This window comes from Anastrepha ludens, chromosome 5 (genome assembly GCF_028408465.1).
Source record: "Anastrepha ludens isolate Willacy chromosome 5, idAnaLude1.1, whole genome shotgun sequence".
Classification (NCBI taxonomy): domain Eukaryota; kingdom Metazoa; phylum Arthropoda; class Insecta; order Diptera; family Tephritidae; genus Anastrepha; species Anastrepha ludens.
Genome location: NC_071501.1, coordinates 67952591 through 67968105, shown reverse-complemented (window position 1 = coordinate 67968105; position 15515 = coordinate 67952591). Strand labels below are relative to the sequence as shown.

Genomic DNA, 15515 nt, shown 5'->3' with positions numbered 1-15515 from the left:
CGCCAGTCACGCTTCTATTAGGCAGACTGTGTATAGATATACTACTATGGATGTATATTATCTTCAATACTATTAAAAAATATGCTTTTATGCATTTCATAATAACATAACTATTATATAACAATCTATTTATTTCAGACGAAGTTCATGAATTGGAGTGTCGCCGTGGAGAGCCATGTGGATTCGTCATTCTTTTGGGGCTATTTGATTACACAAATACCGGGTGGTTTCATAGCGTCGAGATTTCCGGCTAATAAAATCTTCGGATTGTCTATTGTATGCTCGGCAACATTGCATTTGTTAGTGCCGCTGGTGATGGCTCTGTGCCATGGTTATGTGTTAATAGGTGTGCGTGTAACGCAGGGACTATTCGAGGTGAGCGTATATAAAAGCTTTGAAATAAGCTGTGTAGTAGAAGGGTCAGTCAATTTATGAAAGAAAATATGACATATACACACTTATACATAGTAATGTTTGTCACATATTCCCAAAAATGAAATACCACTTTTTGAATGAAATTCGATTTGCCTTAAGCAGATCAAAGCCACTTGAATTTGCCTGCCTGCGTATGGCCCATCAGGCGTATGATTTAGAGGCATTCAAAATGAAATTGAATCATATGAAAGTATTTGAATTGCACGTATTATACTTTCTATATTGTAAATGAGATAAGCATATGTGTAAGTGTATGTGTGAGAACACATACATACATATGTATAAGCTTCTGTGCGTATTATTAATGCGCTTGTTTTGTTGCTGCCAAAATGAAAACATGCTGTAATCTGCTTTTGGGCGCCGAGGGTTGCTACAGCTATATCCTTTGCCAGCTTTTGATGAGTAACTCTATTTTTCCTTTTATATTATTTTTATTTTATTTTCTTATATATTTTTATTTGATTTCTATTTTTTTGAAGCATTTATCAAAGCTTCGTCATCTGTAAATCCGGCGCTTCCTGCTTCCACTGATTTTTTCTGCAAATCATATGAAAATAAATATACAAAAATAACAAAAGCAGGAAAAGTAATAAATGTGCTGTATAATTTACTTGCGTGATTTCTTAGTGCTAGCGAAATTTTCTTGTATAAACTGTCTCTTATATGACCATTAATGCCATCTTCTTTACAATACAAATGCAAATTATTTTACCATTTTCTTTGGCCACTAACCCTCAACAGGGTGTCACCTATCCGGCTTGCCATGGCATTTGGAGATTTTGGGCGCCACCCATGGAGCGTTCACGTCTTGCCACATTAGCATTCAGCGGTTCATATGCGGGTGTTGTAGTGGGTCTTCCGATGTCTGGTCTGCTCGCCGATGCGATTGGCTATCAGGCGCCTTTCTACGCTTACGGCACGTTCGGCATTACATGGTAGGCACTTCGAAATTCGAAGTTTAATAGATAATACTCGTTATATATATAACAATCACTTATCAATTTCTTCTCACATAAGGTACATCTTTTGGTTGTGGCTCTGCTTTGAGAATCCGCGCAAACATCCTGCTATCAGCATACCCGAACTGAAGTATATCGAGAAGTCTTTGGGTGAGACTTCTATGCAGCCCTCAATGCCTTCGTTGAGCACCACACCCTGGCGTGAAATGATGCGCTCCATGCCTGTTTATGCCATTATTGTTGCAAATTTTTGTCGTTCGTGGAACTTTTATTTACTAGTGCTCTTCCAGTCGTCCTTCTTGAAAAATAAATTCGGCTTTCAGGTGGAAGAGGCGGGTTTTATCGGTTCGCTGCCTCACTTGATTATGACGACTATAGTGCCATTTGGTGGCATGTTGGCTGATCATTTGCGTAAAAATGGTATTATGTCTACAACAAATGTGAGAAAACTCTTTAATTGTGGCGGGTTCGGTATGGAGGGTTTATTCTTTCTATTTGTGGCGCATTCCGACACGGCGGTAAGTTTGCTTGATGGTTATTGTGGATTTCCAATTTTTATTTGGTTTTTTATTTTTCAGACTGGCGCCATGTTTGCTCTCACTTGTGGCGTTGCCTTCAGCGGGTTTGCCATTTCGGGATACAATGTAAATCATTTGGATATTGCACCGCGCTATGCCAGTATTTTGATGGGTCTCTCGAACGGTATTGGCACTTTGGCTGGTATAATTGTGCCCTATGCGCTGGATGGATTGATTGACAGAGATGTAAGTAGTCAAGCATATAGAGGATAAGTATTAGGGTGCGTTAATTTGTTAAAAAGGAAACGAACTTCTTTGTTCCGGTGTCTGTGTACTGATGCTTCTGAGTTAAAAAAAAATACGTGGGAGCAAAGTTACAAAATGAGTTTCGGGTCCCATCAGCTTTAATTTACATAAAGAGTCTTTCAACATTGACGCCAAGATGTCAGTAGTGAATAATTACTAAACAGTACCTTTTTATGTCATCTTTGACATTTTTTTGGTAGACAGATATACAATTAACAGGATAGAACAACACATACAATTTATTGAAACTTATTATGAATATGGTCGATCTTCAAGTACAACATATCGCAAAATTCCTGGGATCAAAGGTTGGTGAAAAAATTTGAAGAACCTGATTCCTTGAAAATGATAGAAAAGCGACCGGCACGCCAAAAACTAGACGTTCTATTGAGAATATTGCTGCTGTAGCGCAAAGTGTTGCTGAACAACCTTCAAAATTCAACATCGATATCTCGCCGTTCTCAACAATTACGTATTCATCAATCGACTGTTTTTCGGATTTTACTTGGCGCCGTATTTTGAATAAAAATAGTTAAACCTGAAAGAATCTAAATTTTTACATATTTTTTTTAAAACAACATCTAAGTGCGTCATTTGAAAGAACCTTTATTAATACTCAATCATGAGAAAACGGCTCCAATTGCATACCCACGTTTTTTTTAATACTCAAAAATCCATACCGATATTAAAGTGCCAACTCTCCTTACTTTAGCCTCATGGCTGTTGGACCACCGTTTTCACTCTTGCCTCTTGCGTCCATTTAATCGGCTGCACTTTTTATGGCATCTTTGCTTCTGGCGAACTGCAACCCTGGGCCGAGCCAGTACATGAAGAGAAGCAAGTGTGGGCGCCACCAATAGGCGCTATTGCTGAAGATCCCAGCCAGGCTGGTTATACCAAAGAGACGTCATTCGTAAGTTTGAAAAAAATCGTTATTTTGGATTTTAATGCAACTAACGTTATAAATACAAATTGACATGCCATAGCAACATTAAATGCATAAAAATAAATAAATTATTGTTATTACTTTCCATTGAAAACGAACTGAAAAAAAGCATTTTGTCACAACAAAAGATGCATTAACCTTTTCTTGTAGTTTTTTCATTGGAATTGCCATTTAATGCATTTCCATTACACGTATTTTTATCTTGTTCTATTTTTCATTTTGTTTTTCAACAAAAAAAGGGTGCACTCCCTCAATACACCGAGCAGAGTCAAATGCAAAAACCGAATGCCATCAATTATGGTGCGACTGGTCACGTGGCTAACAATCCCTTCGCCGCCATGACGGGCACCATACCAGAGGAGAGCGCAGTGCCTGAGCCCACATCTGATGCCAACATGTATGGGACGTATGATTACACGCAACAGCAACAACAACCGTCACAAATGCCAAGTTATGACCAACAATACCAGCAGCCGGCATACACAACACAGCAAAACTACCAACAACCCTATCAGCCACAGTAGGAAGTGGCGGCGGATTTAATAGCAGAGAAGTAGTCAAAATAAATAGTAAAAAAATATAATTACATATACATAAATAGCGAAGTTCGATAGAAAAATGAGTAAGGCAGCAAAATCAGGCAGTGCAATGGTGGAATAGATTGGGAAAGTAATAATAGAAAAGATCAGCAAATCATTAAAAGTCAAAACCAAACATTCGTGAGAACTAACCTAATTTTATTGAAATGGTGACTATTTTTCTTTAGATAAATTCAAATCACTTACAAATTACTGCAACCAAAGTACGAAGTAATGCATACAACTAAATGGCATACAACAACAACTGCATATATTAAAATAAAAATAAAAAAATTAACAAGAAAAAAAGGAAAGAGTAAAACAATAATAATTCTGAGAACCATTTGCTCAGAAAATGATATCAAATTTGTTTTAAATGACATTTAAAACATTAGAAAATTGATAAAATCTATAGAAAAGCACACAACTCCTTACATACACAGCTGCAAAGTATGCGAATAGTTACAAATTCACAAAAAAAAAAAAATAACAAAATCCTATTAAACGAAATACTTGACAAATATTCAAAACTTTATTTAACTTCAAAGAAATTATATTACTGTTATAAAATGTATGTATGTGAAAATACATGTCACATACAAAATGTTATTTTACTGTTGTTGAAACGTATGTATTTTAAAAATATTATATATTATTAGGGTGGGTCTGGCTTCCTTCGGCATAGCAGTTTAACGATTTTTTAAGAACAAAAGGCTTATTGAAACTCTTCCGAGAAAGCACTTATGGTAGGTCCAGTTTTCCAGTGTTAGTGTAACTGCGGTGAATTTTTAAGTTGAGTTTAAGTCTGCAAAATTGAGCCTTTAAACTCAGTTTAGCTGGAAAGCAGAGTTAACCTAGCACTGAAAAAGTGTCGCTTAGAATTGTTTAAGTTAATTTCAGTACATTTTGCCGTATCCTCTATGCCCAAGCAAACTCACACCCATTAAATTGTTACTATTTTAGGGAAGGATGTGCTGAAATAAGTTTACATTTTAACTCGAGCCCCATATAAAAAATATGAAATGAAAAGTATGTATTTATTTAATAGATAATTTTCATTTAATAGAAAAAACCGTTTTTTTTAATACTTTGATTTTTTGATCATAATCTAATGTTAATATTAACCACGCACAGTGTTTTTGTGTAAAATTATCAACTGCTACAAAGGCCACAAAAACTGTAAGAGTTGTATAAAGAAGAATAATTCTAGTAAAAAAAATGTAATTAACCACTTCACGACTAAACCAAAAAACAATAATAATTTATCCATTTACAATTAAAAAATATTACATTTTGACGACCATCATTACAAGGATAAGCATATTTAGTTTATTTAAAATAACACGACAAAAAAAATTTACCCATTCAAAACCAAAAACTGTAACCCTTTCGCTACCATCACTACAAGCGTAAATATGTTTATTTTGTTTAAATTAATTCCTTTGCGACCAAAAAAAAACCCCAGTATTATAAAAAGGTAACACTTTCGCGACCATCACTCAAACATAAATATATTTAATTTATTTAAATTAATACTTTAAGGACCAATAAAAAAAATTCACATATTCAAAATCAAAAAACGTTAACCATTTAACGGCTATAACTTGAAACATTGGCATATTTAATATATTTAAATTAACCCTTTCACTACCAAAAAATTAACACTATCAAGAATATAAAAAGTTATGCAAACATTAGCACTGTGTGGGGAGACTTTTCCTGTGAGATGACCTCTCTGTAAGAAGCTACAAAGCCATTGCATTCTTAACAGGTTCCCTGTACCTGTACTGTGATTTTCTTGATTTGATATTATATTAGTATGGCCTTAGTTAAAGAAAAAATCAAAAAAAGATTTCCTCTAAAGTGGAAAATCGTTTTCGACGACGTACGGTCGAGGCTTTGACAGCACACTGAGTAGTCGAAGAAGTGAGAAAGAACCACAAGGAAGGAATATCTTTGACCAAATCCTAACTAAATCATTTCCTTTTAGAAATTCGAAGGAAAGGTGGGGAGCTAATAAGAAAACATTTCATTCCTCGAGAAAAATTCCAAGGAAAGTTGGAAAGCTAATAAGAAAAATTTCACTTCCTGACATAAATTCGAAGAAGAGATAAAAAAACAAGAAAACAAATGAGCAAGCTCAGAATAATTTCGAGTCTTCTCTGCGATAACTGTAGATAATGAGGTAGAATTATCACGCATTTACACCTCAGCTGTCCTGCTTTTGCGAGAGTAAGGTGTAGACCATGGTGGAAAGAATCCAGAAGGTGTGGTCAATATCAGACCGTAAACCGGCTCTCAGTGAATTTTAAAAAATCAGCTGATTGGCTCCGCCCATATTCCTTCGTTGCCATCTGGGCAATGACTGATTGGACGAGTGTGTGAATACATATGAAATGAACGGACAGAATTCTGCTGCCAAATCCCCGGTGACGTGGCAGCCAAGGTTGCTCTCACAGTTTTATTTTTTACCATAGTAAATTGACCAAACTCGGTAATCTATCATCCTTGGCTGTAGACAACTTGGCTCTCAATTTCTACACATGACTGAGGAGCGCTCACTATCAGGCTAGGATATTTGTCTTTTGCGATACTTCGTTACCGATAAGCAGCTCTTTGTCATCCATAATTCTAATTAGTCGCTTTACAAACATATCCTATGTCTTTATGTTTTTGAGCATTTTCTTGCACCACACCACTTTGAAATTGATTGAAAAATATGTCACTAATTCTCCTCACCCTCTTCAATAATATTCACAAATCATCGGTTGTGTCTACCTCATATGTCAAATACTAAAAATACTTACTTAAATGTGTATATTTTCCTGTAAATAAGCAAATTTATTGACTACTTAAATGCGTTAAAGACAAACTATAAAATATGTAAACTATTAAGCCACAAATATGTTACCGGCCAGCTTAAGAAGAAAAAATATACAAAAACAAATACATGCTACTTATAAATAATAGAAATGAAGAAGTCATCAAAAGCAAAATTTAAAATATAATTAAAAAAAGTTAAAAATATTAATTTGCACAAAGGGAGCGTGTATTTAGGTAAGGTGCAAGCAAACAATTAGGCATTAAAATACAGTATGTCAAAATATTTCAACGCCACGTAAAATGACCGTATGGTTTATGGTTTAGTTTTAATAAATATTTTTGTGAGAAACCTGAAATTTAGCTGTTGATATCGGAATTGCGCCAAAATTAGATTTGAAAAAAAAAAAAATGCATATTTATTTGCCGACACCAATAATGTATAGGATATTATTTTTAACATTTTTTAAGTTTTCCTTTTACTTAAATTTGCCCAACTATTTCAAAAATTCAGCTTTTGCCAGTGTACTAAGCTTCATCATATTTGCATTATTTATTTAATATTTTTTTTATATAAATAAATGCGCAAAAATAAAATTAAAAACTAAATACTCAAAATCAAAGAAGCAAGTGTGTGAGAGAGCAACAAATGTAAAGTAAGCCACTGTATAATAAATAACTTACAAATATTTATGTATTTTATGTAATTGTTTTCGGTTTTTAATATTATAAAACAGAGAAAATTGATGTTTTTTATTATTACCGTTATGATATTCTCAATGTAAGCAAATACAACAAACTCACAACTACAAATGTATAGTGATTGTATACGAACTTTGGAAAAATATCTAATTAAAAAAAAAATAATAAAATTAGCAAAAGCGTTTGAAATATCTGAAAAAGTTGTTGTTAGAAGAGTAAATAGTTACTTATGTATTTAAACTGTTAGATAATGCAAGCGAGGACGGAGAAACACGTAAAAATGTATTGTAAAATATTGTAAATTTCGGGGTTAGTTTTGTGATGTATATTAAGTAGTAATTATAAATAGTTTTAAAATTAAGGTGTATCTTTAAATATTTTAGATTATTAAATTTTTGTATTTATAAGTATTTCAGATCTTTAGAGAATATTTTAGGTTTAATTAATAAATATTTTTTTGTATTAATATAGTATTTAGGTGTAGATGGATATATTTTTAATGTGAAAAATTGCTTACAAAATAAATTTTAGGTTTCTTTTGAGTTTTAATATGATTTAAGTTTTTTATTTTATTTTTCATTTAACGAATTTATCTGTGAAAACAATTTAAAAGATCAGTTTAAAAAAATCTTCATTTGCATTATCTCCATTACATTTTAAATATTTTTCTTTAGTTTCAAATAGTTTAAAGTTTTCTTCGTATCTATGAAACTCTTATTTTTTATTTTAAAATTTTATTTTATTCTTCTATAATAATTTGAAGTTTTACGAAGGCTCTCCATCTGTGGAATAACATCAAGACGCACACCATAAATAGGAGGACGAGGTCGGCCAAACACCCAATAAAAGGAGTTATACAATGTGGGCAAAAAGTAAGGTGAATTTGGTTGTAAAATGAAAAACCTTTATTTATTCTTTTAAATCAATTTCATCCCCTTCAAAATAATCCCCTTTCGATGAAATACACTTATGCCAACGATTTTTCCAATCCCCGAAACATGCCAAATAGTTCATTTCCGGTATAGCCATCAGCACCTTCTTCGATTCAGCTTTTATCTCCTCAATCGACTCGAAACGCGTTCCCCGGAGTGGTCTCTTGAGTTTTGGGAATAACCAGAAGTCACACGGAGCCAAATCAGGCGAATACGGTGGTTGCGGAACGATATGCGTGGAATTTTTGGCGAAATGGTCACGAAGAACGAGTGCAGTGTGAGACGGTGCATTATCGTGATGCAAAAACCAAGAGTTGTTGGCCCATAATTCTGGACTTTTTAGACGAATTGCTTCACGTAAACGAAGCATAACGCTCAAATAATATTCCTTATTAACAGTTTGGCCAGGTGGAAGGAATTTGTAGTGCACCACACCACGAAAATCGAAAAAAACTGTCATCATGACCTTTATTTTTGAACGACTTTGACGTGCTCTTTTTGGTCTGGCCTCGCCTTTAGCACGATATTCGCTTGATTGGTCGGTTGTATCAGGGTCGTAAGCATAAATCCAAGTCTCATCTCCCGTAATGATGCATTTGAGCTTGTCCTGATTGTCTGAAAGCATTGTTTCACACACATCAACGCGACGACTGTTTTCCAAGAAATTGAGAGTTTTCGGTATCAAACGAGATTTGACTTTTCGTAGGCCCAAATGGTCTTTCAAAATGGTTTGCACAGATCCTTCTGATATTCCGATCATATCAGAAAGGTCTTTAACAGTCAACCGACGATTTTTGAGCACTAACTCCTTCACTTTATTGACGTGTTGGTCATCTGTTGACGTCGATGGTCGTCCGGAGCGCTCCAAATCATCAACACGTTCTCGACCCTCTTTGAAGTCTTTGTACCACTTATAAACATTTTGCTGCGACATGGTGGAATCACCAAATGCCTTCTGCAACATGCTAAACGTTTCCGCAGCCGAAATTTCATTCCGCAAACAAAATTTGATGGCACTTCTCTGCTCAATCAAATCAGACATTGTAAAAATCGAAAAATGCACTGATAATGACATTCACATGAAAGTTGGCCCAGATGTTATTAACAGTGCTGCCAACTTATGAAAAAATTAACTAGAGCGAAATTTTAATCCCGCGAAGTTTGACAAATAAATTCACCTTACTTTTTGCCCACAGTAGTATATATATATTTAGCATTAATATACATAACTCTTGTATTTATTTTTTATACATTCATTTGAGAAATAAAATATTTTCATTTTGTTTTTTTAATCTGTTTAAATATAGTCGAATTTAATAAGTTGTGAAGAATTGATGACGTTGTCGGTTGGCCGAGAGTACGAAGAAGAAAAGCTCCAACAGCAGAATGGCAAAAAATGGCTTTAGACGGTAAAATGAACTATCTCAGGAGCCAGGGACGACCACCAAAAAGATGGAATGAGTGTTGGATCTCAGAGTCAGTTGAGAGCATTTAAAACCGCATTAGTCATGGTATACCATATATATTATATACTTTTTTTATCTAAATAATGTTGAAGAAGAAGAATAATTTAAAAGTCCTCCACGCTTGGTGGTGCAAGTGAGGGTTGCATTCGGGAGTTTCCTCAATTATCATAACCCTTGAAATTGAAATTAGTTGATTTTGTGATGTATACTTCCTCCGTGCAAGTATCCCACAAAAAACAAAAATTTCGCGCAGTAAGGTCAGGACACCTTAGGGGCCAACGGAATGTGAAGTTTCTTCAGATCAGCTTTCCATTTTCTAGAAACTATCTAGTGTTGAAAAAAATTCTTTTCGGCGTATTTCCCTAAAGAAAATTTTTTTTCCACATCTTTTCAGCAGCTAACAACGGTCTGCATTGACCATAACAGTAACGCAAGTTAGGAAAAATTAAGGGCCAACAATGAACTTTGATGAGACAGCACCCCACTTTGTGACGCGAAATGGATGCAATTCTCTCTAATAAAGGATCTGTAGGTTAGACTCATTTCAAATTCGACAGTTTTGTTTGCACACATTGCCGTTTAGATCAAAATGGGCTTCATTAGACATAAGAGCATAAGTGCAGTTTAATATGTTTTCGTGCTCCTCAACCATTTAAATGAACTTCTAGCAAAATTCCAATCAAATTGGCAAGTCTGCAACATTTTGTACGCTTGTTAGTTGAATTTCATATGAAAATAAGTTGAAATCTGTACGCAGAATTGTCTGCTGATATCGATTTGTTCAGATAAGCTCCTTGTCGAAATTCTAAGATTGACTTGCACCGCAGCCTTCACACCAGTGATAGTTTCCTGACGTTTCGCGCTCGGCAAAGTTGTTCCGGAGCCTCATGATAGTTCACCTGCTAGGAAGAGGGTTGCCAAACGAGCGCCTATGTTCCCTTTGAACAGACACTACGGACTTCAACGTTAGAAAGCGGCGCACAATCCAAAGCGTAGTTTTATTTTCGCTAAATATAAAGATCTATGAATAAAATAAAATTGAATAAATTTCTTAAGTAAGAGGAAAGTTATTACGTCTTTTTTTTTTGTAGCACCTTTCATCAGCCCCCCTGTATTTAAATTAATTTTTAAAATTTTAAATACTACTATATTTGTAAAATAATTTTTTTTTCAATTCCTTCTAAATAATTTCAAGACTTAGGTGTAGCTCTATTTAAGGTTCACATTGTTTTTTTAATATTTAAATCACATGAGTCACTTTTTGAATGCATTTTGAAACCTTCTCAATAAATTTAAACATTTTAGGTTAAACTAAATATATTTGAAACTCTTCTTAAATTTTAATAATACTCCAATAGTTTGTAATAAATAGTTTTAAGCGTGTAAATCTGTAAAATATTGTTTAAAATAGTTTTAACTTTTAGATCTATAAAACATTTCAGAATTTTAATTTATTTGATTAATTTTATTTAAAAAATTAATAATATTATCCATTTATTTTAACTCATTGATTTACGATTTTTTAACCGTCTAAATAATTTAAAACTTTGGACCTTATTAATTATATTTTCAACTTTTTTTGTTTTGAATTCGTAAATAATATTTGGCAAATACTTTTCAATTTTTTTCTTTTTTTAAGTTAAAACTTTAAAATATTGTTTTAAACTAAATAAAATATTTTTTTAAGCTACAAATATTTAGTATATTGATTTATTAAAATTTCGAAATCTGAATTAGCATCACAAGTATTCCGGCTGTAGAGCCGCTACAAATAAATCTTCTTCCAGACACTTATATAGAAATTGGTATTCTCGACGCAACGGGGGGAGGTTAAGTGTTGTGAATACACACTAAGGTAGGGCAGCCATCGCAGTGAAGCTTTAGCGAACGTGCACGCCTCGTTTACATTTTCTTATCCTTTTTTTCATTTATGACATAATTGAGTTTTTCTAAAAGTTGCCTCATGAATCCCAAAAACAAACAAACAAAAAAATAGATGCCATATTTCCAGTTGTTTGTGGCATCTTGAACTCCATTGGGTGTCTCATATCTTTCTCTTCTCCTGGTTCGACTTAGTATAATAGGGATAGCGTCGAGTTTCATCTCCAATAACAGTCTGGTTTATACATTCGTTCACATTCTCGCTACACAGATTTCAAAAACTTCCGTGAAAACATGATGCGCTTTGGCTCTGAAGTGGTGTGAGCATTTGCGGTACCCATATTGCGCTGGCTTCTATTCAAAAGTGCTTTTTTCAAAACCAGAGTACAGGAACTGAGGACGATGCAAATAAGTGGATTTTAAGGCATTTTTGTACTCTTGTTTTTGGTTTACTTTCACCTAGAAAAGTAAAAATATGAAGTATGAAAAATGTGATCTACTGCCAAGCCTTCCACCCTTGTGGGCGGCAGTGTTAAAATGTATGCAATTGTGATTAGATTTAGAAAAGCATAAATCTGAAATATAGTGAAAATTGGTCTTCAGGCAAGCCCATCGTCACCCACACAAAATCTGGTTTGCAGCCAATTGATATGCCTTTCCTGGAAAAAATCCCTAATACGTCTACAATCGCGTGGCTGCAAATCGAGTTTGCGAATTTTTTTCCAATCTTCAGCGCTTAGAGTTTTATTAAATTGGGCTTTTATCACATTTCTGAGCGCACTCAGCTTATTTATTTTGTTTCTGAGTACCAAATCTCAAACAATACAAACATTTTAGGTTAAGTGCACCTAGCCACTGAAAATTACTCTGGTTTATAATACCACACAAAACAACAAAAAGTAATATTTCAATTCCGGCCATAAGCGGGCTTTTTTGTTTTTGTTATCAAACTTTTCATTTGCCTATTTTCTGTATTTCCAGTTAATGCTTTTTTTCCGAGATTTTTAGAGTCAGAAACGGAATATTATAAGAGAATGGGAGAGAAAACCGTGGAAAACCAAGTATGGGCGGAGTTGATTACTCCAAAAAAAAAAAAGAAAATTGCTGCATAATAAAAAGGACAGCTTATAATCCTAGTAATTCTAATATAAAAATTTTCAGCTATCTTTTAATAGGGTATTTATGACCGGCCCACAACAAAATATTACAAAACTTATCACTTTCATGTTTACTACTTTTGCCCACACTATAATAGAGCGCACACTGACCGACGTGTCGTAGTCCCTTACCGCAACCCGTAGTGAACACAAAATTGAGCAAAACTTATCCCGTAGAGAACAACTGCGTTCTTTTAGTTACATATTTACACAATACATCGGTTTGTGTGTGTTTGAGTCTGCTTGTACCTACACAATTGCCATTGATACTTTTGCTTACATACTTTTTCACACACCCGCGTTGTCAGTTAAAATTTTTCATTGTTTAAAGCCAAAAAAGCAACAAATGCAAATAGTTAATTTATCTATAATTAACATTTTTCTTTTTTTTAAGATTTTTTAAAGTTTATTTTGTAAATGATTTTTCAATGTTCTGTTTGGCAACACTGTATGGTGAGAGAGGAATCAGCTGACACGATTCTACGGAAATTTCAAAAATCCTACGACAAAATCTACGATACTACGATATGGAAGGGTGCTAATTTTTCATTTACATGGTGCTCTCATTGCTTTCATCGTAACAGCTGAAACGATCCTGCGTTTACGTCGGTGAGTGTACGCACCATTAGTAGGCCTTCCTTCCTTCCAATGAGGTTCATTGACTCTATCCTTGTGAATCATTATGGAACTTGATGTTTTCTTCCCGATTGACTTTATGTACCGATATCTCAAAAATGAAGTAACCGATTTTGCTAGAACTTTGTATAATACAAAGTATTACTAAGTAAAGCAAATCCACTCACAGCTCAAACCAATTTTTTACTTTCTCTTTTATATGTGAACTTGAATCTTGAATCAACTTTTAATTAATAACTTTTAATTTTGTTATTTGGAAATATGTACCATTTTTTATTTATCTTTATTTTCGTTTTACTATAATAAAATTTATTTATTCATTTTTAGTCTTCGTTTAGTATTTTCCTGTTATTCTATTAGGCCAAAATATTTATATATGATACACGTAAATAAACTAAAACACAATTTTGTATGAAATGTGAAAATTTTCAAACTAAAAGAGTCAATTCTTATTCAAGTAATTTGTACAGCGCAGAAAACTAAAATTAAGGTATTAGTGATTATAATTAATTACTTACATTCATATATATAGATCATAAAGATTACATTAGCAAATACATATAATAATATATACATATATTCATATATATGTACATACGTATCTATGTATGTAATTAAATAACCGTTAGCCAAAAATACATAAGAAAAAACTCCTCAAAGCAATAACCGGGGCTTAGCTTCTCCGCTTGGCAGGTGTTCGAGAGCGTTTTAATTGAATCTAATCCTTACTTAAGCAACTTAGTGAGCATTCGGCATTTAGCAAATAACTTAAAACCAATATGAAATATAAAAAATATATTTAGCATTAAATTATTTAACAAATTTAAATTTTAATCCAAAAAACATGCATATGTAATACGATTAAAAAATATATTTATATAATACTTACAGTTAAATTATATTATATATATATTAGCATAAACTGCTAGTGAAAGCGACAATAATTCAATATTAGCTGTAATTAAAATAAATTAATTAATACAAATTAGTATAGTATGTATTAAATTTTGAGGCGAAAATATCAAAGAATTTATTATGATAGAAATAGTTTCATGTAAACGTAAATGAATTATTACCAAGAGACTTTTGCATTATGAATGTAAATTTTTTGTAAGTCTTTGTGGTTTAATAACTAAAATTTGTTTGCACATGTATGCTTGGAAGAAAATGTATACTATATATTTTTATCCATTAACATGTTTTCAACTATGTAAATGCCTGCCTGAAGTGATGTTAAGTTCATAGATTATTATTGCTGTGCTCTAATTAAGTGTACCTTACAGTATAAAATTAGGTACTTAACCTATCTACAAAACATTTCCAGCCCTCTCTGTTACGAGCCACGTATCGTAATTCGCGAAGCGATTTGGATATTTTATTATTAACTGTTGGCCTCCACTTAGTTTTGGTCGCCCTCTGCTTCTAGTACCGATCAGGTTCCATTCCAAAGCTGATTGTGCAATTTTGTTTGCGTTCTTTCTTAACGTGTGACCGATCCACCCGTATTTGCGCTAAATGTCGTTATCTATGCCTTTTTACTTCGTGATTTCCCCATAGTCTTCGATTAGAAACTGTTTACGACCAGAAAATTATCATTATTCGCCGTAGGCAGCGATTAGCGAAACATTTCAGATACATACTGCAGGATGTTAATGCTAGCGGTATTTTTTGATTTCGGGATTATTAAAAATTTTATAAGCCTAAAGTTTTTTATAGAAAAATGCTTTTTTCTTATGTTATAGAAGTGTGTTTTTTATATAGAAAAACATGGCGACACTTATGTTTCACTATCAAGTCTACAATTCACGCATGTATTAAGGATGCCCATATTATAGTTGTTGGTAGTTGCTGATTCCAGCATTTCGGGATCCCGAATTTCGGAATTATTTTCGCATATAAAATTTTGAAATTCAGTAAAAGCTTTATAAGCCTAATGTTTTTTTATAGAAAAAGGTTTTTTATGTTTTTATGTTATATTTTGAGGAACAACATCAAGACGCACACCACCAATAGGAGGAGGAGCTCTGCCAAACACCCAAAAAGGGTGCACGCGCCAATTTTATATACCTATATATATATATGTTGTAACTACGCATGAATTAAGCATTTAATCATGACAATATTAGCCGTAGTTGTAGATTTCGGTATTTCGGGATTCCCAAGCTCTGGAGTGTTTTCG

The 15515-nt window shown here is 33.4% G+C and overlaps 1 protein-coding gene across 3 annotated transcripts in view; it reads left to right on the top strand.

Moving 5' to 3' along the window:
* Positions 1 to 7709, top strand: part of LOC128864380 (vesicular glutamate transporter 1) — a 42852-nt gene extending 35143 nt beyond the window's left edge. For all 3 annotated transcript variants that reach the window (XM_054104014.1, XM_054104012.1, XM_054104013.1), the window contains exons 5-10: positions 139 to 375; positions 1177 to 1370; positions 1453 to 1912; positions 1973 to 2158; positions 2931 to 3131; positions 3404 to 7709. In XM_054104014.1, the coding sequence (XP_053959989.1) occupies positions 139 to 375; positions 1177 to 1370; positions 1453 to 1912; positions 1973 to 2158; positions 2931 to 3131; positions 3404 to 3688 (1563 nt within the window). In that variant the 3' untranslated portion in view covers positions 3689 to 7709. The remainder of the gene's footprint in view (positions 1 to 138; positions 376 to 1176; positions 1371 to 1452; positions 1913 to 1972; positions 2159 to 2930; positions 3132 to 3403) is intronic.
* The last annotated feature ends 7806 nt before the right edge of the window (positions 7710 to 15515 follow it).